At 37.2% G+C, this 22,899-nt stretch overlaps 1 protein-coding gene across 2 annotated transcripts in view; it reads left to right on the top strand.

Annotated features, from left to right (window-relative positions):
* UBQLN1 (ubiquilin 1) overlaps window positions 1-22,899 on the top strand; it is a 46,073-nt gene that overhangs the window by 19,961 nt on the left and 3,213 nt on the right. The window contains exons 2-10 of one of the 2 annotated variants that reach the window (XM_039250406.1): window positions 4,737-4,888; window positions 7,010-7,125; window positions 11,066-11,328; window positions 11,796-11,954; window positions 12,136-12,370; window positions 17,732-17,874; window positions 20,944-21,027; window positions 22,259-22,374; window positions 22,589-22,757. In XM_039250406.1, coding sequence (XP_039106337.1) covers window positions 4,737-4,888; window positions 7,010-7,125; window positions 11,066-11,328; window positions 11,796-11,954; window positions 12,136-12,370; window positions 17,732-17,874; window positions 20,944-21,027; window positions 22,259-22,374; window positions 22,589-22,757 — 1,437 coding nt within the window. The remainder of the gene's footprint in view (window positions 1-4,736; window positions 4,889-7,009; window positions 7,126-11,065; window positions 11,329-11,795; window positions 11,955-12,135; window positions 12,371-17,731; window positions 17,875-20,943; window positions 21,028-22,258; window positions 22,375-22,588; window positions 22,758-22,899) is intronic. The other variant, XM_039250407.1, reaches the window with a different exon arrangement.

Genomic DNA, 22,899 nt, shown 5'->3' with positions numbered 1-22,899 from the left:
GAGAGAAAGAGAATCCAAAGCAGGCTCTAGGCTCTGAGCTGTCAACACAGAGCCCAGCAGGGCTCAAACTCACGGACCCATGAGATCATGACCTGAGCCAAAGTCGGACACTTAACCTACTGAGCCACCCAGGTGCCCTTCCAGGGTTTTTTTTTTTTATTACCCAGTTTATGGTCTGTCTTGGTGAGTGTTCCTTGTGTACTTAAAAAAGTTTCATTTTCATCTACAGATTCTTCTCTGCTTTTTTTTCCTTAATAACTTACTTGATGAGGACTTTTTGTGTGTGTGTGGTTGTATCCTTTTGATGACATTTGTTTCTTAATCATCTACATTTTTGGGGAGCATTTGTTATACCTAGAGCAGGCAGTGGTCCTTACACTTAGGTGTACATCAGAATCATCTTGGAGGCTGGTTAGACTGTAGATTGCTGAGCCCCATCCCTGGGGTTTCTGATTTGGTTGGTATGAGGTGGGGACTGAGAATGTGCATTTCCACCAAGTTAACCTAGTAATGGTGAATGCTGCTCATTTGGGTCCAGTGCTTTGAGAACTACAGCCCTGGTGGAGTTTTACAACCTTGTCATTACTGACATTTTGAATTGGATAGTTCTTTGTTGTTGGGGCTGTCCTGTCCATTGTAGGGTGTTTAGCAGCATGTCTGGTCTCTACCCATCAGAAGCCAGTGGTACTTAATACCCCTATTGTGACAAGCAGAAATGTCTTCAGACTTTGCAAAATGCTTCCCAGAGTTGATAGGGGCACCCACCCCTATTAGGTAGGTACCACTGCTCTTGGGGAACTGGGAAAAACTTTTATGTCAGTAGCTTTAAGTTTCTTTCTTTTATGATAGTTAGATTCTCCTTGGAGACACTATAATATTAAAATCTTCCTGCCTGATGGTGAAGATCCTCCTCCCCCCTCCAGCTTTGTTCCATCGATGTGAGGTGAAGGGGGAAAGGCTCAGCATGTAGTAGGTCTGTGTTTAATCTTCATTTTAGTAAGTACTCCTGCTTTCAGTGTGCTTTGTGGAGTCTATAGTCCAACGACTCTGTTTCCTCTCTAGAGAAGGAAAAATCCGCCAGTCTTTTGTTAAAAGGGTTTGAGGAAGAGCACTTGCTTGTTTAGTGTGAAGTGAAGATGCGTCTGCTTGTAAGACTTTGAAGTAACTTTCCTTGTTTTAGGCCTTAGGCATCTCTCACTTCATTACCCCCTGCCCTCAGCTTCTGGTGGTACCAGTATTGGTCTTCTGGGAATTCTGCATATGCTGGGGACTGATTGAGCTATTAGCTTTCTGCACTGCTAGTTCAGGGTTCAGGTCTCTTGGGTCTGCTAAATTAATTGACCCAGGTTCCGAGCTGATGTCCAGCTTTAAAATTGTCTTCCATTGGAGACTAAAAGGTCTCAATTTGTTCTGTCACCTCATTTTGCTAATCGTATCTCTGAAAGAGATTTGTATCTGGACTACAGAATGATATTTTGCAACTCCTTAATAAAAAGACAAGTCAATTTTAAAAAGGGCAAAGCACTTAGATAAATAGTTCTGCAAAGAAAATATATAAATAAGTACACGAACAGATATTCAGTGTTATTGGCTGTCAGGGGAATGCCAGTCAACACCCCCAGGATGGCCATAATTAACAAGTCAGGTAATAAATATTAGTGAGGATATAGAGAGATTGGAACCCTTATTTTTATACACTGCTGGTGGGAATGTGTAGTGGTATAGCCACTTAGGATAACACTCTGGTGGTTCCTCAAATGGTTAGACAAAGAGTTACCATATGGCCCAGTAATGCTACATCTAGGTATATACCCAAGAGAAATGTAGACCTACTTCTACACAAAAACTTAAAAAATGTTTATAGCAGCATTATTTATAAGAGCCCAAACAAAGGTGGAAACGACTCAAATGCCCATCATTTGATGAATGAATAAACAAAATGAATAAACAATGGAATATTATTTGGCTGTAAAAAGAAGTGAAATATTGATACAGGCTACAACATAAATAAACCTTGAAAACATGCTGGGTAAAAGAAGCCAGTTACAGAGACCACATATTACATAATTGCATTTACGTGAAATGTCAAGAATAGGGAAATGTACAGAGATAGAAAGTAGATTAGTGTTTTCCTAAGGGTTGCGGTGATGTGGGGGATAGGGAGGTGATAGCTGAAGGGTACTGGTTTCTTTTAGAGAAGATGAAAATGTCCTAAAATTGTGGTGATGATTCATATATCTGCGAATATACTCAAAGCCATTGAACTGTACATCTTAAATGGGCAAATTGTATGGTATGTGAGTTATACCTCCTTAAAGCATTAAAAAATTCTTTACTGTTTTAGTGGGGATTTGACAGAATGTAACTGTAGATGTGTTTCTTTAGTCTGGCACCTTACCTTCAATCCTGAAATATGCTAAAATGCTATATAATTATAGGTTAGACAAACTGTTTCAGAATGACATTTGAAAGGTATTAAAGATTCTGAAAAGGTAAGATTTTCTTCAAGGTTAAGAAACACAAATCTAAATCTCATTTTACATATGAAATAGATTATTGTTTAGCTGGGTAGATGGGTCCTTAGGTCAAACTTAGGTTTGAATCCTAACCTGGCAGTTTATTAGCCAAGTCACCGAGAGGAGAGGGCCATATTGAACCTTGAACCTCTCTTTGTTTCAGTATCTGAAATAGGATTAAAAGCTCTATCTCAGAGTTATTGAGGATTTAAAAAGCTGGCACAGTAGTAGCTACTATTTATTGACCCCCATCAGTGTGCCTGATGCTTGCATTTTACATACATTCTCATTCAGTCCTTAGAAAACCACGTGTTCTGCTGCTTAGTGCATTGTTATTTCTAGTAGCTACCAAAGGGAGAAATGAGATGTCAGTAATAGAATGGTTAAATTACTGATTGGCCAAATTATGGATTTGGTGTTTTAACAAAGATTTTTTAGTTATTTGGAAATAGCATATCGTAAATAAAAGGACTAAAAATCATATATTTTCAAATGAAGGAGAGCTCAGATGGAAAAGCTCCAAAATATTTATTACTGCAGCATAATTTTGCATTATCTTTGTGAATTTAAAAAAAAACAGTTGCTTACAATTAATGTTGTAAGCATTATGAAGTTATGGAAATTATGGAAAATTTGATTATGGAAAATTTCATTCCTACACAAAGGTAGAGTGTGATATGTGCTTCTCATTTTTAACAATGATTGACATACAGCCCATCTTGTTTTATTCATATCTCTCTACACTTCCCCTTCCCTGCCTTCTGCAAGATTTTATAAACTCTCAGAAATTATCTCATGTGGGGGTGCCTGGGTGGCTCAGCCGGTTGAGTTGCCAACTTGGCTCAGGTCATGATCTCACGGCTTGTGTATTCGAGCCTCACGTTAGGCTCTGTGCTGTCATTGTAGAGTCTAATTCAGATTTTCTGTCTCTTTCTCTCTCTGCCCCTCCGCTGCCCATGCTCTCTCAAAATTAAATAAACATTTTTAAAAAGTTTTTAATGTGTCATTCCATTCATGACAACCAAAAATACCCCCTTATATTTCCAAAATACTCCCTTGGTGATAGTGCCATCATCTGCTGAGACTCACTTCTGTAGGGTATTGGGGTAGAGTGGTTTAAGATATATTTCTTTTCTGAATTTGGACTGATTCCCTGAGGTAGTTTGTTCATGTAGATTCCTTGTCCTACTCGTATGTCCTGATGTGGACAATGGAGTAAAGCCTAAGCACATAGCTGATTTTTATAAAAATATGTGAAAATACTGATCTAACAGAATAGATAAGGGTGTATGTGTGTGTGTATTTATGGGATGGATCTTTTTCTGTTTCTGCAAGTTATTCTTGTCCCTGGGAACTCTTTCTTCAGGTTTTCTTGGCTACTTCCAAATCTTTTTTATTCACTGGAAAGCTAGCTTTTTTTTTTTTTTTTTTTTTTNAGAGACAGCGTGAACAGGGCAGGGTCAGAGAGAGAGGGAGACACAGAATCTGAAACAGGCTCCAGGCTCTGAGATGGCTGTCAGCACAGAGCCTGACGTGGGGCTCAAACCCACGAACTGTGAGATCATGACCTGAGCTGAAGTTGGAGACTTAACTGACTGAGCCACCCAGGCGCCCCTGGAAAGCTTTCTTTTACTGCCTTTGTACTTCCTTTCTATACTTTGTGGTGTATTTGACTAATGCTATGGAACTGTTTTCCTTGAGGGAAAGACTTTTGCTCTGTATCTTTGCATATGGATAATATTTGTGTGTGTGTGTGGATACTTGTTAATAAATGTTTAAAAAAAGGAAAGTAAGTATAGAAAGCCAGGCATATGACAGTGGCTCTATATGTATTCAGCTGGAAAGGAGCAGGACTGGAGACGGACATCTGAGGCATAGATTATTATAAACTGGGTTAAAGCTATGCTTGACTTGAACTACATTTAGCACCATTGATACAGAGAGAACAAGGATATTGGGGAGAAATGAACTGTTAGGCCTTAGCAGAAAGTTGAATATTGGATATGTGTACTTAAAATAAAACCTTGGTGTTAGAGATGAGTGAAATGTTAGTACTCATTTCCCACTAGGATCAAGATACTGACAGAGAAAAGATGTATCTTTATATTGTTTGAATTGTTGGCCATATCTGTAGTAGGGACCTTTTTGAGGTACTAGTAGAAACTAGACTGGGTAGTGCTGTGCAAACACCTGTAATAATATTCATTTTGTTTATCTTAGTTCAAGGAAGAAATCTCTAAACGTTTCAAATCACATACTGACCAACTTGTGTTGATATTTGCTGGAAAAATTTTAAAAGATCAAGATACTTTGAGTCAGCATGGAATTCACGATGGACTTACTGTTCACCTTGTCATCAAAACACAAAACAGGTATGTTTTTAGAAGACATAGAGCTTTCAACTGTGAATAAAGATTTATATGCAGGTGTTTGGGCCAACGACTCTTAAAGAGCAGTCAAAAATTAGAGTATACTTTTTGACTCCCCCAAAACTTTACTAATAGCTTATTGTTGACTGGAAGCCTTACATCAGCAGTTGATTAACACGTTTTGTATGTTATATGTATTACATATTGCTTTCATACTATAAGCTGGAGAAAAAAATGTTAAGAAAATACATTTATAATACTATATTGTCTTTATTGGAAAACATCCAACTATAATTGGACCTGTACAGTTCAGATCCGTGTTGTTCGAGTCAACTGTAATTCTTTTTAAAAATTAACCAGTCTTTAAATGTCTTTCTCTGCCATTACTATTCAAATCGATTAAAATTCATTTATTTGTTGCTGTTGGTTAGAAATCCCCCCCCCCCCAAAAAGAATGTGATTCAGTAATGCTGATGCTTACACATTTGATATTTTAGAGACTTCCTCAATATTCAGTCATATCTAAATTATTTGAATTATAGAACAAATTATGTTTTTAGCTATGCTTTTTGTTTTAAGGGAGATTTTTGGACAAGTTCAGGGGTGTCTCATCTCCTTGGCAAACCACAAATGAGTAGCCATATTTCACTATCAATTTTTAAGAGATCTTTTTACTGTGTATCATTAAGAAAAAATACTGCCAATCTGTTAGATTTTCTTTTCACTTGAAATTTTTATATTTAGTGAAAGAGCTCTTTTAGACTTCTTTTTGGATATGGTATTTTATCGATATCGCTCTTCTGCATACATTGAGAAAATATACCTGAAATAAATTGGTTAAATTCTTCCTAAAACTACTTCACATAGAGTGATTCTTTTGAATCACGTTTTGATTTCATCCTAAGTATTCAGGTTTTTTCACATGTGATGAGAGTTTGCACTGTAGAGAGTTTGTGGTCCTGCATTTCATAAAAGATGGCTGCAGTATTTTCTTCAGGAGTTTCTTCCAAGCTACTGATGCCCATTCTGCAAATTTTTATGCTGGTTTTCCCCCCAACAACAAATATTTGCTTCACTGATACAAAATTCTCTCCTCCTTTTCCTGTTTCTATGCTTTTCTGTGTACAGAGTAACTTCATTACTATCATTTAGTGGTGAAATCTTTCTGAAGAAACTTTATGTGCTGTTAAATACAGCATGTCTAGTATAATTGTTCGTTTGAAGTCATGTAGAAATCTGTAGACTACATATGTGCAGGCATGGCAATTGACGACTGGTTGTGCAGGCATGGCAATTGACGACTGGTTGTCAGCAGTTATAAGATAAATCTTGATTTCAGAAGTGTTATAATGAAAAAACTATACATCTTAGCATCCATGAAAGAAGAAGTGAGTGAGATTCGGAACTCTTAACTGGTATCACTTGGAAACGGTTTCCAATAAAGTATCTTTATTTTTTAACCTAAAGATAATATTAATATTACTGATATTGATTTTTCAGCCTGTTGTTGGTGAGGTCTTTTTATTTCTTTTAACAATTTCAAGAGGCTCAATAGAACTGCTTCCCACCCCCTCGTCCTCAAGAACTTAGAAGGAGGTAGATAAAAAGTTATTTGTGGGGCGCCTTGGTGGCTCAGTAGATTAAGCATCTGGCTCTTGGCTTCAGCTTGGGTCAGGACCTCGAGGTTCATCAGACTGATGGGACAGAGCCTGCTTGGGATAGTCTCTCTCTGTCCCTGCCCTCCTCATGCTGTCTGTCCGTCTGTCTCTCAAAATAAATAAACTTTTAAAAGTCACTTACGTAGTCAAGCTTTGTGGTGTTACTGGTCGTTGATTTCTCTTCTGTGAGGTGACTATCTCCTTATCTTAACATTATCATGATTGAAAGTAGTGAAATATTTATGTACATATACTGGAGGAGGAGGGGCAGTTGAAGGGTAGTTTAAATTGTATAAGGTTTTACTGTTTCTTTATAGTTCTTAATGCTGTTATCTCAGGGTATCTACTTTGTAATTTGAATTGGTCTGAAAACTTACACTTTATTTCCGAGAATTCTGGATTTCAGAGGTTCTTTTAAAAATAATTAGCTCCACTGTTTACACCATGATTTGATTACTTTTCCTAGGCCTCAAGATCATTCAGCTCAACAAACAAATACCAGTGGAAGCAATGTTACCACGTCATCAGCTCCTACTACTAATTCCACATCTGGTTCCACCACTAGCAACCCTTTTGGTTTAGGTAAGTATCTTTATTTCTTGTATAGCAATAGGGAAAAAACTCCTTTTCACCAAGGATAGCTTTGGATAAAATAGAATTAAACATTAAATCATTTCCACAACAGTGACAGTAACTTCTATCACTTACTTCTTTAATTGTAGGTATTAAAAAGGTAGGTAGAAATACAGATGTGCTGGGTTAGCTTACGTTTGCATTTAATAAATGGTAAATAAGTGGCTTTTTTTTTTTTTTTTAAATAATGAAAGTGATGTAGTGTATGTGTATCTTATCTGCCACATAGTTGAATCTGAGGAAGATTAGCTAATTGTCGATCACAATCTAACTCCCTGAATATAATTTTCTTATTTGTAAGATGAAGGACTCAGACCACAACTGTGTCTTAAACACACAGAGGAGGGCTGGGGCCTGGGTGTAAGTGGATTGGTTAAGGAGCTCCTGCATCAGCCAAAACCTTTTTTCTTTCTCTTTCTCTCTTTCTTTCTCTTTCTCTTTCTCTTTCTCTTTCTCTTTCTCTTTCTCTTTCTCTTTCTCTTTCTCTTTCTCTCTTTCTCTCTTTCTCTCTTTTTCTTTTTTCTTTTCTTCCTTTTCCTTCCTTTTATTCTTTTTAATGTTTGTTTATTGATTTTAATTTTATTTTATTTTTGAGAGAGAACTAGCAGGAGAAGGGCAGAGAGGGGAGACAGAGGACACAATGCAGGCTCTGCGCAGAAAGCAGAGAGCCCAATGCAGGGCTTGAACCCGTGAACTCTGAGATCATGACCTGAGCTGAAGGCAGATGCTTAACCAACTGAGCCACCCAGGCACCGTTAGTTAGTTAGTTAGTTAGTTAGTTAGTTAGTTAGTTAGTTAGTTTATCTATTTATGTATGTATGTATGTATTTATTGAGTGTGCGCAGGTAGTGAGAGGGACAGAGAGAGAGGGAGAAAGAGATTCCTAAGCGGGCTTTGCTGCTATCAGCGCAGAGCCCAACATGAAATTCAGTCTCCTGAACCATGAGAGCATGATGTGAGCCACATCAGTAGTCAGTTGCTTAACCAGCTGAGCCACCCAGGTGCCCCCAAAACCATTTTCTTGCATTAGTTTTATACTGAGGTTCTGTGGAAGGTTTTGTTGGGGAAAAGCAAGTATTATGAAACCAGCAGATGTTGAACTAGACGTTGAACTAGATAGATAAATGGCTCGCTGCTTCTTTCGGTTCTTAAGTTGTATGATAAATACAATAGTACTTTGAAATGACATTTTAAAAAATACGTACAGTTTTTACCTATCAAGGATTATACCTTTCCTTCCTTCCAGAGAAAGTTTTTTAATAATTTAATTCTTTGCCAACTATGTGGGAAACATTTTAGGGCATGGCAGGGATTCACATTTGCCTTTCTTCTTTTTTCTTTTTAATTTAAACTTTTACATTTTTGCTGCTCTTGTTTTCTTTTTTTTTATTAAAAAAATGTTTTTAATGTTTTATTTATTTCTGAGGGAGAGAGAGAGATAGCGTGAGCAGGGCAGGATCAGAGAGAGAGGGAGAAACAGAATCTGAAACAGGCTCCAGGCTCTGAGCTGGCAGCACAGGGCCCGACATGGGGCTCAAACCCATGAACCATGAGATCATGACCTGCGCCAAAGTCGGACACTTAACTAACTAAGCCACCCAGGCGCCCCTACTGCTCTTGTTTTCTAAAAATGATTATAGATTGAATGTGTTTCTTTTGGTATGTTTTAGATGACAAAATTATTGACATGAACAATTTGGAGAGATTAGGATGAGATGATTTCATGTTCAGAGTCATGAACAGTATTGTTGGGGTAAATCTCTCCCCTCTTTCCTCATTTTAAAGGTATTTTAAAGAAATTGAAGCTCAGACCAACTTTTAGTTAATTTAAGGCCATAAATCTCCCTGTTTCCTTCATTTCCAGTCTCATTCCTTCCCCTCTTCTCTCAGTTGCTTTTCTTCATCAGTTATTCCAGTTAGCCTATATCATACATTAGCTTTTCATCTTGGTGCCTGTTCTCTTGAAGGTCTGTCCTGGATGTAAATGCTGCAGGATGCCACCACCACCCTTTCCTTCACTTCCCTTCTTAGCTGTCTTTGGAAGAGGCATTTTCTGTTTTCTGTCTGTATTTTCCTTTCACTAAGTTTGGTGTGTTCTATTTTTCCCCCATCAATTCACTGAAAATTCCTTGCATAAGGTCATCACTGACTACTTAGCTTACAAAATTTAGTGACATAATTTTGTTTTAATTCAGTCTTCTAAAGCTAGCTAGTCTCTCCTTGAAGTTTCCTTTAACTCTTATTACTGTTTTTCCCTGGTTAATTTTCTGAGAGTTTTTTTTTTTTCTGTCTCATTTTGGGGTCTCTTTTTTTTTTTCTGGTTGGTACTATTCCACAGAGTTCCATCTTGTCGTCTCTTCCTCTACTTATTTTACCCAAGTGACATCATCCTCCTGTATCTTGGTGACTCTTAAGACCTTCAGCACTTCTGAATTCCACTTCTTGTATTCAGCCCGTCTCTTTGATACTACCTGATGTTCTCTAAGTACATTAGCCTGTTTGTGTCTTCTCGGGAAACGAAAGAAAACAAATGCAGAAACTCTTCTTTTGCCTCTCAAACTACTACCTTTTCCCCCACTAAATCTCTTTCCATACCTCTTCTGTATCCCACCCCATGCACTTATTCCCTGTTTTGACTTTCTTGAATGAGTGCATTGGTAGGTTATATAATTTTACAAAGTTAGCATTTTATGATAAGCACCCAGTCATCTTCTTGGATCTGTTAGGTTTCTCCATGTCTTAATTCTTCTAAAGAGACATCTGTTTCCATTGTATGTCCTGGCTTTTTCTCTCCTTGATTGGCAGCAGCTCTGTTCTAACCAGGGTTTATAGGTGAATTTTACTTGTTAAACTTAAACCACTTTTCTGGAAAGAGATCATTTAGAACTATAATCCAGTATATATTTTTCATCTCTTCTTTGAGTGGGCATATTCTGTGCTGTTTCTCTGACACCAGCCAATTCTCCCAATACCATCTGGGTGTCTACTAGTTCAGTTCTGACAGTAATTACCTGGAGTTAGCGTCAGATCCCACAGGTTTAAAGGACTAGTCCAGGACTGCCTCTGCTTCAGATACCAGTCTAGGTCTGTACCACCTGTTGGTCTGACCTGCAGGCTATAAACTGGGGATTCTCACACAATTCCCCTCCAGGTTTGATAATGCTAGAATGGCTCCCAAAACTCAAGAAGACACCACTTATGTTAACTAGTTTATTATTATAAAGGATACAATTCAGAAATAAACAAATGGAAGAGAAGCATAGGACAAACTATGGGGGTGTGGAATAGTAGGGTAGGTCTGGTCATATCACCCTAGAGAAGTGTTCACGGAAGTTCTCTGAATCTCACTACTCAAGAGTTTTTACAGAGCTCAGCCTTTAATCTAGCCCTTTTTCCTCTCCTTCCTGGAGGTTGGTGTGTGGGTCTGGAAGTATCAACTCTTCTGTCACTGGGTCTCTCTGGTGACCGCCCATTCTAAGCCTGTCTAGGTGCCCCACCCTAAATCGCATAAATCATGTGTGATCTAAAGGGGCTTAAAATATATTAACAAGACTCTCCCTTTAATTCTGGAAATTCTAAGGCCTTTAAGATCTCTGTGCCAGGAATCTGGGACAAAGACCAAAAACATATTATGATATACCACACAGAGGAATTCATATTTTAGTCTTATCATTTCAACTTAAATATCAAAGTGAATGAATTTCTGGCTAATTTTAATTACAGACATCAAACATGTATTTATGAAAGTAATAGGAATTCTCTTTTTCTTAAAATGGTTTTATGTTACAGACTATTGAGTCATTAGTTTTGCATTTTCATGTTTTAGCACCATTAGGTTAATGATAAAATTTCTGAGTTTCACTTATATGTCTTTTTCCTTTTATCTTAGGTGGCCTTGGAGGGCTTGCAGGTCTGAGTAGCTTGGGTCTGAATACTACCAACTTCTCTGAACTACAGAGCCAGATGCAGCGGCAACTTATGTCCAATCCTGAAATGATGGTCCAGATCATGGAGAATCCCTTTGTCCAGAGCATGCTGTCAAATCCTGACCTGATGAGGCAGTTAATTATGGCCAATCCGCAAATGCAGCAGTTGATACAGAGAAATCCAGAAATTAGTCATATGCTGAATAATCCAGATATTATGAGACAAGTATGTAGAAACTTATTTTAGTTCATTTAACTAAAGAATTATGTACTGCATTCTTATTTAATTTTCTATGCTTAAGGAGCTTGCCTTTTATAGGTGTCTAAGCTGCAAAAAAGAAATCCTAATATTTGTTCAGGAAAACTCAACAATGCACTAATTTGGACTATTTGAATTTTGCATTTTCTGCTATATTTTAAAGACCACTATAAATAGTTATTGTGCAGATTTAAAAAAGAAAAAATCCAATTAAGGAGATTCACTTAATAATAGAGTGCTTCTTTCTTGATGTTATTTGAATGTTACATTGAGGTGAAATCCAACAGGAATTATTTAAAATAATTTTCTGATTTAAATATTGAAAACTACTAATTCATGGAATTAGAAAACTTGTAAATTCAGCTGTGGTAGCTAACAGGTAAATTAATTCATGTGTATTTCGGTGCCTTTTTATATGGATATCTTTTTCTTAGACATTGGAACTCGCCAGGAATCCAGCAATGATGCAGGAAATGATGAGAAACCAGGACCGAGCCTTGAGCAACCTAGAAAGCATCCCAGGAGGATACAATGCTTTACGACGCATGTACACGGATATACAGGAACCGATGCTGAGTGCCGCACAAGAACAGGTGACAGCACTGGCCTCGGAGGCTTGGGCGGAAGTGGGGGGTCTCCTGTTTTAACATAAGTATGTGTGTGATTGAAAGGTACTTTTATATGGGGAATATGATTTTCATTAAAAAGGAGTTCCATATCTGTTATTTAAAACAAAACCTTATTCTTTATGGTTTTTGTGTTTTTTATTTACAGTTTGGTGGTAATCCATTTGCTTCCCTGGTGAGCAATACATCCTCAGGTGAAGGTAGTCAACCTTCTCGTACAGAAAATAGAGATCCATTACCCAATCCATGGGCTCCACAGGCTTCCCAGAGTTCATCAGCTTCCAGTGGCACCAGCAGCGCTGTGGGGGGAACTGGGGGCAGTGCTGCGGGGGGCAGTGCTGGGCAGAGTTCAGCTGCACCAAATTTGGGGCCCGGAGTAGGAGGTAGGCTCAACAACTCACACTTTTTTTCTTTGTTGTCCTCACTTATGTGAATAATGAAAACATTTCTTACACTGTTTTTCTTTGTGCGTGCGTGTATGTGTGTGTGTGTGACAAGTAGCTTTTATGAATTATCTTTTCGTGTTGCAAGCTTTTAAAAGGAAGCTTTAAATAGGTATATAATCACTTGTGTGTGTTATAGTGGAAAGGATTACTGAAGATTTCCAGGGGCAGTTTTGTGTTTTTATATTCTCATAAGATGGTTTTGGGAGAAGTGGGTGGTCCTCTGATTTCCGACACTTACTCTAGAAGGTGAGGAAGTCTCAGAGCATGAATCAGCACATTTTCCCTGCAAAGGGCCAGGTAATTCTTTAGGCCTTGTGGGCCAAGAAAAAAGTTGAGGATATTATGAGACAAAACACTTTACGATAATAAAAATATAATAATAATTCAGTGTAATACTTTTTCATATGTATTTACTAATAATACGAATGGGATTCTTTTCTTAAGGATGACATTTTGCTTAGTTGATGTTCAATGTTTCTTGTCAAAATCAAATTGTGTATTCATCTATTAATAATGTGATATGTAATGAGACTTTACTTAAGTATGTACTAATTCCAGAAGTATATGGTTTTAATATCTAGTCATCAGTTGGAAGCATTTTAGGATTCTCTTAGATTCGTCTTTCCTTTCAACATATCACTGCAGATTAACTTCTAATTGAAGGTTGGGTGGTAGGACCTTAATCACACAGTTAAATGAATTTTGAAATGTGGAAGTTTTTCTTGCACTTGTACTGAGGTCCAAAAAATGCTGTGGGAACAGTAGAGTGAACTAAAAACCTATCTACTGCCAATTTGTGGGAATGGAAATCTTGTTTTAGCTTCTAACAGCAAGAGAAGGTATAAAGCATTGCTTGTCATTTCATCAATTTCTATTATTGTCAGAATGACCTTACCACAGTAGAAGTTTCACACGGTTGCATGCTGTTTGCCTTGTGATTTGGGGTTGGATTCATTGGGTAACATTACCAAGTCTCTAGCAAAAGGTAATTTCCCAAGTCATTCAGTGTTTGGTAATAGTGGTTAAGTGGTTTAGAGGAATTTCAATCTTAGCCTTGAGCTAAAAAAAAAATTTTTCAGTAGAACTTTACCTCTTAAAAAACAAAAACTTAACCTCTGCCAAGCCATCAAACTGCTGCTCTGGGGTTGGGCAAATCAGGGTATTTCTGATAAAAATTCATGGAATTGACTATGGTACAGTTCACAGGAGTGAAATGGTGTTCACCATTTATACTCCTACTACTTGAATAACATGATAGTTTAAAATACTTTCCAGAGTACCTGCTGATGAGTAAGACCACGAATAACCATAGTTTCTAAATAACTTACATTTTTATAAGCTTTTTGTATATGTCTAATCCTTTCAGTCCTCCATATGTTTTTGTCATCAGATGTACACATCTTAGTTGATTCTACTTCAGGTTGTATTGAATTAGTATTTTCTTGACTTTGTTACTGTTTTTTAAATGTTTATTTTTTTTGAGGGAGAGTGTTTGGATAGGGTAGGGTGCAGAGGGGGAGAGAGAGAGGGTGCCAGGGGAAGAATTCCAAGCAGGGTTCACACCCAGCTCAGAACCAGACTCGGACAATCCCCACCACCCCGGGATCATTGACCTGAGCCAAAATCAAGTGTTGGACACTCAACTGATTAAGCCACCCAGGCACCCCTAATTTGTATTGATTTTTAGTTGAATATTGGTGCTGAGCCCAGTGTCCTTAACTCTTGAGAAACTGTCTTCTTGAAAGACTAATAGATTTAAGCAAATTTATTTTTTCTGGATATGTTTATTTGGCTGATGTGATCAAAATTTCATTAAGCATGCAAATTAATCACCACTAATACACTTCTTTTGTTTGGCTAACAAATAAGCCACTTGGAAACTTAACTTTGGTTGTAGCCTTATTTTCATTTTTAACTTTGTATAAAGAAATCTAGCTATGATGTGAGGGCTGCATTTAAAATTATTCATTTCTTTTTAAATTTTTTAAAATGTTTATTTATTTATTTGAGAGACAAAGTGAAGATGGGGAAGGGGCAGAGAAAGAGGGAGACACAGAATCCGAAGCAGGCTTCAGGCTCTGAGCTGTCCGCAGAGAGCCCGGTGTGGGGCTTGAACTCACAGACCGTGAGATCATGACCTGAGCCGAAGTCAGATGCTCAACCAACTGAGCCACCCAGGCGCCCCAAATTTTGGATTTCTCTGATTGTTTCTTGCCTCCAACTTGGAAATACCATGATTAGTACTTAGTTTATCAATGTTAGAGTATATTGTATTTTAGTGTCATTGCATAAAAATAGTGTTTTGCCATCTCATTTGATCAAATACTTCATGCTCCTTTGTGCGTTAAAAGCACAACATTTGTAGTCTAACTCTCCCTTTTTCTTCTTGTTTTTATGTGATTGGTATGCACTGCTAGTTAGAAATAGAAATAGAATAACAACATGGTACAGCAATAGATGTGGTGTGAGGCGGAACTGAGTCACAGTGGTCCGTGGTGCACTGAGCAGCAGTCTGGAGCGGCAGGGGTGCACACACAGCCTGTCAGAACTACTCAACTCAGCGTCTGTAGTGCACAAGCAGCCATAGACTGTAAATAAGTGAGCATGATTGTGTTCCAAGAAAACATGGATGGATGCTGAAGTTTGAATTGCATATAGTTTTCACATTTCACAAAATAGTTTTGTTTCTTTTACCATTTAAAAATGTAAAAACCTGGGGCACCTGTGTAGCTCGGTTGAGCGTCCAGCTTCAGCTCAGGTCATAATCGCGCATTTGAGGAGTTTGAGCACCGCGTCGGGCTCACTACTGTCAGTGCAGAGTCTGCTTTGGATCCTCTGTCCTCCTCTATCTGCCCCACCTCTTGCTCAGGCTCTCTCTCTCAAAAATAAAGCTTTTTTTTTTTTTTAATTAAAAAAATGTAAAAACCATCTTTAGCTTGTGGATTGTACAGAAGTAGATCATGGGCCGTATTTGCTCTGTAGGCTTCGTTTGTCGACACTTGCATTAGAATACTCTTAGATTCCAGGATATGGAAAATAACCTACCTAACTGAAACAACATGAGAAAATAGGAAAAAAAAGAATTATTACCAACCCCTGCCCCAGCAGAATTATAATAAACTAGAATGGTAAACAGGAAGTGTCAAATGTTTGAAGCCTAATAAAATTACACTGGATGGAATGAGAGCAGAAGGGAAAATGAAAAAGCTAATGAGTTAAGTTTGCATATAATAAGTTTGAGAATACAGTAAAACCTTGGTTTGCGAGCGTAATTCATTCCGGAAACATGTTTGTGACCAAAAGCACTTGTACATCAAATCGAATTCCCCCATAAGAAATAATGGAAGCTCAGATGATCCATTCCATAACACAAAAATATTCATATAAAAATGATTACAATGCTGTAATATAATAAAGAAAATACAAAACACAGAGAAAAACAAGTTAATCTGTACTTCTGTCTGAAAACCTTGGTGGCTGGTGTGAGGGAGACAAGAGAGAGAAGGGTTGTTTTGTAGGAAGACTTTCACTATCACTAACAGAATCACTGCTGTCTATTGGCTCAGTGGAATCTTTTCCTTTTCATGCAACTTTAACAAGGAACCTATCAAATGATACTTGTTTTTGCCTCCTGAGGATTTTGTCGAAATGTGACATTGCATTGTTTGTTAAACAGGTTTCATTGCTCTCACTGCTACAGACTTATTTGGGTGGTGCCTTTTGTTTTAATGTTTGTTTATTTTTGAGTGAGAGACAGAGCCTAAGTAGAGGAGGGGCAGAGAGAGAGGGAGACACAGAATCCGAGTCTGAGCTGTCAGCACAGAGCCCAACAGGGCTTGAACCTATGAATGGAGAGGTCACGACGTGAGCTGAAGTTGGATGCTTAACTGACTGAACCACCCTGGGTGGTGCATTTCTACAAAATTTTGCACTGTTTGCACATTTTATATATCTCCCTATTCTCATTTGAAGTCAGAGATTCTTCTGCCTTTTTTTCCTCTGCAGACAAGATGCAGACGTAGACGACTTATAAAATCCTCCAATTTCAGTGACTTGCCTACCTCATTTGTACTTCTCAGTGATTTCCTTCTTCCACTGTAATCATCTCCTCCTTATTACCACCTTTCTTTTCAACCTTTTTCTGCATGGGGGTCATTGTATACGCTTGCATGAATGTTGACATCAGTACAGTATTAATAAGCTCTTGTCATACACTGTATTTAGTGTAACTGGCAATAGGGCAGCAGAGGAAAAGTGTCTCTATCTGCAGGCAGCCTGACCTAGAATGAAGCAAAGCATTCCTAAGCTTATTCTTATATGGTAAAAGCAAAGGACTACTGTCTGTAGGTGCTTTGAAGTGACAAAAATACACCAGTGCCAGTTGTGGCCACCTTCCAGTGTTCTGAAAAATCACTGATTTCTGCCAAACACTGTGGCCTGAGACTAAGCATTCAAGCATGGGAGACGGTCACCCACAATCCAGCAAAAGAGAGAACCATTGGCTCAGTTGTGATCGTGTGACATTTGGTGTCATGTGCTACTTGTATTGCAAGACCTCACTTGTTAAAATTTATTAGAAATGTTCACTCATCTCGCAGAATACTCTCAGAGCAAGCCACTCACAATCCAAGGTTTTACTGTATTTGAGTATTACCTAGTCAGCAAGTGAAAATCTGGATATATGTTTAACAAAGTAGTTTTCAAAGAAAGTTCGAAGAAACTTTCAAAGAAAGTTTGGAAACATTGGCCAAGACTTATTCACTCTATGGGATTTTTCAGTAGCAATTTTGACCATATCTAATTTTTGCCTCTTAAATTGATTTTAGAATCTAGTCTTTCCATTAGATGTGATTTTATTGTAAATACAACCAGAATGTTTAAAATCAAAAGGCACCTGGGTGGCTCAGTCAGTTAAGCTTCTGACTCTTAATTTCACTTATGTCATGATCTCATGGTTGTGAGATTAAGTCCCGTGTCGGGTTCCTTGCTGAGCATGAAGCCTACTTGGGATTCTCTCTGTCCCTTTCTTTCTGCCCCTGCCCCACTCACGCACACTCTTTCTCTCTCTCATAATTAAAAAAAAAAAAAAAAAATCATAAGCCCTCCTTTGCTAGTATATGTTGAGCATGTGGTTTTGGTAATCTTAGTTTTAAAATTCTTTTTTAGTTAAGTTGATTAGTAATATGTATGCTCATTTGCAGTTCCTAAAATTATGCACAGTATTTATTTTAAAACTTTCACTTTAGTTTACTTGGCTTTTCTTTGATACAATGTCTTCTTTCTTTAACAAACTTCCAGCTAGTATGTTCAATACACCAGGAATGCAGAGCTTGCTGCAACAAATAACTGAAAACCCACAGCTTATGCAGAACATGTTGTCTGCCCCCTACATGAGAAGCATGATGCAGTCCCTAAGCCAGAACCCTGACCTTGCTGCACAGGTGAGTTTGTAATTGTATTCAAGAGGTTTGTGCAGTGTGAATTGAAGTTGCCTAATCAAATAATTGTGATTTTTATACATTTGTGTTATGTGGTGTTACCTGTAGAAAAGTAGGTAAACTGAATCTCCCAATATTTTGGACAGTTTGTTTCTTTGCTGTCAATTAATTCTTCATATATAATTAAACAGCTTCATCGCTGCTATTCATTGGTTAGAAAGAAGTGTAGGTTTACTTTGTATCTACCTAAATTGATTTAGGAGATGAATACAAAAGTTTTGGATTGTTCACCCTTTGGAAAATGTATTCTTTAGTAAAATGTAGGTCTTGAAAGTGATTAAGAAGTGTTAATACATTTCTTGGAATAGTTTTATTTATTCGATCACATAGATTTTGAGTAATAGGTTCAAAATAGCTGTTATAAAATAGCCCGAAATTGTTTATTTTACAGGAAGAGATTTGCAGGAACAATGTTCTTATTCTTTCCATTATAGATTCCCGCCCCCAAAGTTAGTATAATGGTCTCTTATTAATTTATTAATTTTCTAACTCCTTTTGAAGAGACCATAATTAAGGGAATTAATGGCTCTCCACCTTGGCTTTGGGAGATTTAAAAACAACAACAACAACAAAAAACCACACTGCATCCTGAGAGATTTTTATGTAATTACATTGCTTTTCCCCTGTCCTCAAAGTTTCTGGGCGATTCTGATGTGCCCTTAGGTTAAAAACCATTGGAATTGGAAAACCTTGGAGAATTGTTAAATAACCTCGATCATCTAAAGTTCATATTTACTGTGTAGAGTGTTAACGGATTTCAGAGATATTTCGTTAACCGTGTATTCCCATTTGCAAAATTCTAAAAGCTTTTAAAGTTAATCACTTTCTTCATTATGTCAAATGAAATGGTTTTTTATTTTCTAAAATCTAGAACCATATGGATTTCAAGTATATGGCAGATAGCTTTGGGTTACAGTCCTCAGCAATAACTTCTGCCCTCTTAATATTTGTGGTATTGGAAATAAAGAACAAGCTTTTAGGTGAATTTTGTAAAAATATTCTGAGTTATTAGTATTAAATGGTGTAACTTACTGTGATCATAGCACTTTTGTTTAAAATAAGTGTGGAATACTTCTTGATGATTGTGGTGGTGGTGGTTTCTTGTCATATATGTCCCAAGTCTCTAGGATTTTAAACAGACAGAGTTTTGGACACAATTATATTTCTCAATCATTGCTTTTCTTTTACTGCTTGGTTAACTTTTCTTGGGGTTGTCTGTATTCAGTATCTTCAGACACAGAGGCTTTGGGAAAGTGAGTAATTAAACATTTAAATTAAAAAAATAAAAATGTTTAAATAAAATAAGTGTGGAAAATGTATATGTTGAGTGATCGTATTTGTATGTTTTTAAATGTCTATTTGACTAATTAGCATTGAATGTGCATCTCATTAATTAAAAAATTTTGACTTTAATAAGCACATTCTCAGGCATTTAATTGACCTAACAACATTATAGAGTCACTTGAGCACTTTTATATATTGTTTTTTCAACTCTAAAGCAAAATGTTAACAAAGAAGGCTAGATATGGATGTCTTTTATTTTGTAGACAGTTTAGAAACATTTACAACATACTCTGGTTATCAGCAAATTTTAAGTTTGTAGTTCTGAATTTGATTTTTAGATATTCAAAAAAGTCTGAGTATAAAAACTAATATAGTCAGGTAAGTTAGGAGAAATAATCCTAATCAAACAAGAGATGATTTCTGAGAAAGAATGATTCCATTTAAGATGACAAGCTTTCTTAAATGACCTGAATCCTGAAAGATAAATGTGATAACTTGATTAATCTGTTCATAATAAAAAGTATTTTATTGGAGCCAATAAAGAAGCAGGTTTGTTGATCTCAAGTAGGTATTATTTTATTTACTGTGAATTTATTGGTCACTTTGAAATGAATACTGTATATCCATAAAACACTGACTTTTTCCTGCTTTAGTTATTTTGTTGAAGTTAACTAAATAATCCACTTTGTAATAATAGGCAAAGGAGGGAAAGTGGAATTCTTTCTACTTCCAGTATGTACATATAGTTAATTGCTCTCAAATATGGTTAACTTCTTGAGGGCAAGGATTACTTTACTTTACCCTCCAGACTTTGGACTGGTAAATAGGCGATCAGTAAATCATTGTTAGTTGACTTTTCATTCCATGTGGGGAAAGTGATAAAACTTTTGTCTTTTTCAAAGCTATGAGAATTAGTTTCTGGTTATGCTGATTGTGTATTGTAATCTTATTTTCAGGCATTAATGTTAATACTGACCCTGACTTTAATTCCTAACACCTATTTGAATGATAGGAGGCATGCCACTTTTCTCATCTCTGGTGGTAGTGAGGTGAAATCCAGAGGCTAATCTTGGTGTTCTCAAATGGATTTACATCTTTCAGGCCTTAATGCATTTTAATACTTTCCCCAGAGATCTGTGGTGCTAGTCCTGGGCCGATTTTCACCTAGCAGATCCATTTCTCTGGCAAGTTGGTTGCTGTTCTGCAGTGTTATTTTTCTGGACCTAATATTAGCTGTCTTGCAGTAGGCAGGTAGATTTAGTGGTTCCAGATCTGGGTTGTTCTCTGTGCAACACTTGTGTGTTGAGGTGTCTAAGCAAGCCATGTATCGTTCATGTATTGATGCTTATGTTTATTTTGTCAGTGTAGCAGAAAATGTATCCTCCTGAATGCCAGTTACCCCATTTTTCTTTTAAGGGCAAATATTCACCTTTGCTCAAGGAAAATCCTAAGAAAATGATTGTTTTTATTTTTTAGGATATTGCATGTCATTATCATAATCACCATTCTCATTGAGAGAGAAGATGCCTCGTTTTGTTTTTATTTTTGTTTTTTTCCTGGAGATCCCTTTTGTGGACAGTTATCTTCCCTTCTCCTTTTTTATTCATGTTCTACCTTCCTCCCTGTAAGTGCCAGATTAGGCACTTGGGGGAAGATAGACTATTAAACAAGGTACATTACTTGTTTCAGATATTTCCAGTTAAAATTGTTTGACCACTTGCCCCATAGATTATGCTGAATAATCCCCTATTTGCTGGAAATCCTCAGCTTCAAGAACAAATGAGACAACAGCTCCCAACTTTCCTCCAACAAGTGAGTAAGAAAAGATGCTAGCTATCTTCGGTAATGATTTGCGTGAAAAAGTTTGATGATAAACATTTTCCTTGCTCTTCTCTGGCTGATAGCAAAATACAGAAGTTAGCTTGATAATGCTGTCAATTCACAGAGAATTCAGCTTGATCTTAACTGAGCCCCATTTCACTGCTGACCTTTTGCTTATATTTCTTAAACATAAATTCTGAGGAAAGGACCATTTTGTTTTTGCTTTTGAGGATTTAGGATTTTGAATGCTTCGTTAATACCATAAACCATTTCCTTTCACTTTACTAACTTTGAAGTGCTTCATTGTGTCATGTTATGCTTTATGGTTTAACTAATCTCGAGTGATGGGAAGGAGCACTACCCTATCCTATTTTACAGGTTTGGTTTCTTTGTAATGTTTTAATTCCTGCAAATTAATGGAATGTCTCCTTTTGAGGGGTAGATCTCATTTCCTCAAACTCGGAATTAGCAAGATTAAAATTGGCAGTGTTGTCCTATAAGGAAGGTTTTATTATAAAAACATACTTGAGATTGGAATGGTATTTTATTATTTAAAAAGACAAAAGAGAAGTCAGTTTTGGTGTTTTGAAACTGGTAGTTCTAGGGCTTTTAAACTTTATACAAATGATCTCAGGCCTGTAGGCCATTATCCAAGGTTAGTTATTGTCCTTGATCTATTGTAATGATGTTAATGTTAGCCTATCTTTTTTGGTCAGTCAGGTGGTGTATATTTGGAAGTAGTGAAGCTGAACTCAGGACACACTATTAACTTCAAATTTGGAACTATTGTTTTAGAGTGTATCTTACTGGTAAAATTGTTACATTGGCAACAGATAACGCTTGGTCAGGAGGAATATGTGGCTTTCACCATATTACCACGTTAAATAAATTGTGCAGTTGGAGGTTGTCTCTTAGAAATAACACTTCTATCTTCTGTTGGAGAAGGGGTACAGTTGTGGCTTCCAGAGAGTAGCTCCTGATTGTCTTTCATTATGAAAAATGGCTTTCATGATGGACTTGGGAGGAGGTCAGTTAATGATTTGCATACTAGGCTTGGTGTCGAGGAGGTGCTTGTGTTTATTTGGGGAAAGAAATTCTGGATTACCAGTGTCTGGGAGTAAGGTTTTAAATTTCCTCCAGAAACCCAGCCAAGAAACATTTAAATTTTACTTTCACTGATTTTAATTCCCTTGTTAACCACCTGTTTTCTTTCTTCCCTTAGATGCAGAATCCTGATACATTATCGGCAATGTCAAATCCTAGAGCGATGCAGGCCTTGTTACAGATTCAACAGGGTTTACAGACATTAGCAACGGAAGCCCCCGGCCTCATCCCAGGGTAGGCTTATTGGGGACAGTGTTGAAAGGGCATAGTGGTTATTTCTTCTCTCTGAGCATTTCATACTTAAGTCTCATTGTGCCTATTTTTGTTGGGATTGTTTTCAAGATGGAATTTTCAAAGTTAAAAATGCTCATTTTAAGAAGATAACAGCTTACTGTCAGCTGGTCTGTTGCAGCAGCTTCGAGTTTATGACCAATTTGTGCTTCCCTAGGTTTACTCCCGGCCTGGGGGCATTAGGAGGCGCTGGAGGCTCTTCAGGAAGCAGTGGGTCTAACTCTACGCCTGGTGACAACCCAAGCCCCACGACAGGAGCCACCGAACCCGGACACCAGCAGTTCATCCAGCAAATGCTACAGGCTCTTGCTGGAGTAAATCCTCAGGTAAAGATTCTTTTCGGCTCACATTTTGTATTCCTTGTTGGAAATATAGAGATTTCTATAAACCAAAAAAAGAAAGAGACCATCTTTCAGGGTTTAGAATGTCATGAAAAGCACAATCTTATAAAACAGGCATTACAAAAAG

This window comes from Hyaena hyaena, unplaced genomic scaffold (assembly GCF_003009895.1).
Source record: "Hyaena hyaena isolate Hyena2069 unplaced genomic scaffold, ASM300989v1 scaffold_369, whole genome shotgun sequence".
NCBI lineage: Eukaryota > Metazoa > Chordata > Mammalia > Carnivora > Hyaenidae > Hyaena > Hyaena hyaena.
Note: the sequence above shows the minus strand (reverse complement) of the source record. Positions and strands in the feature narration are given on the sequence as shown.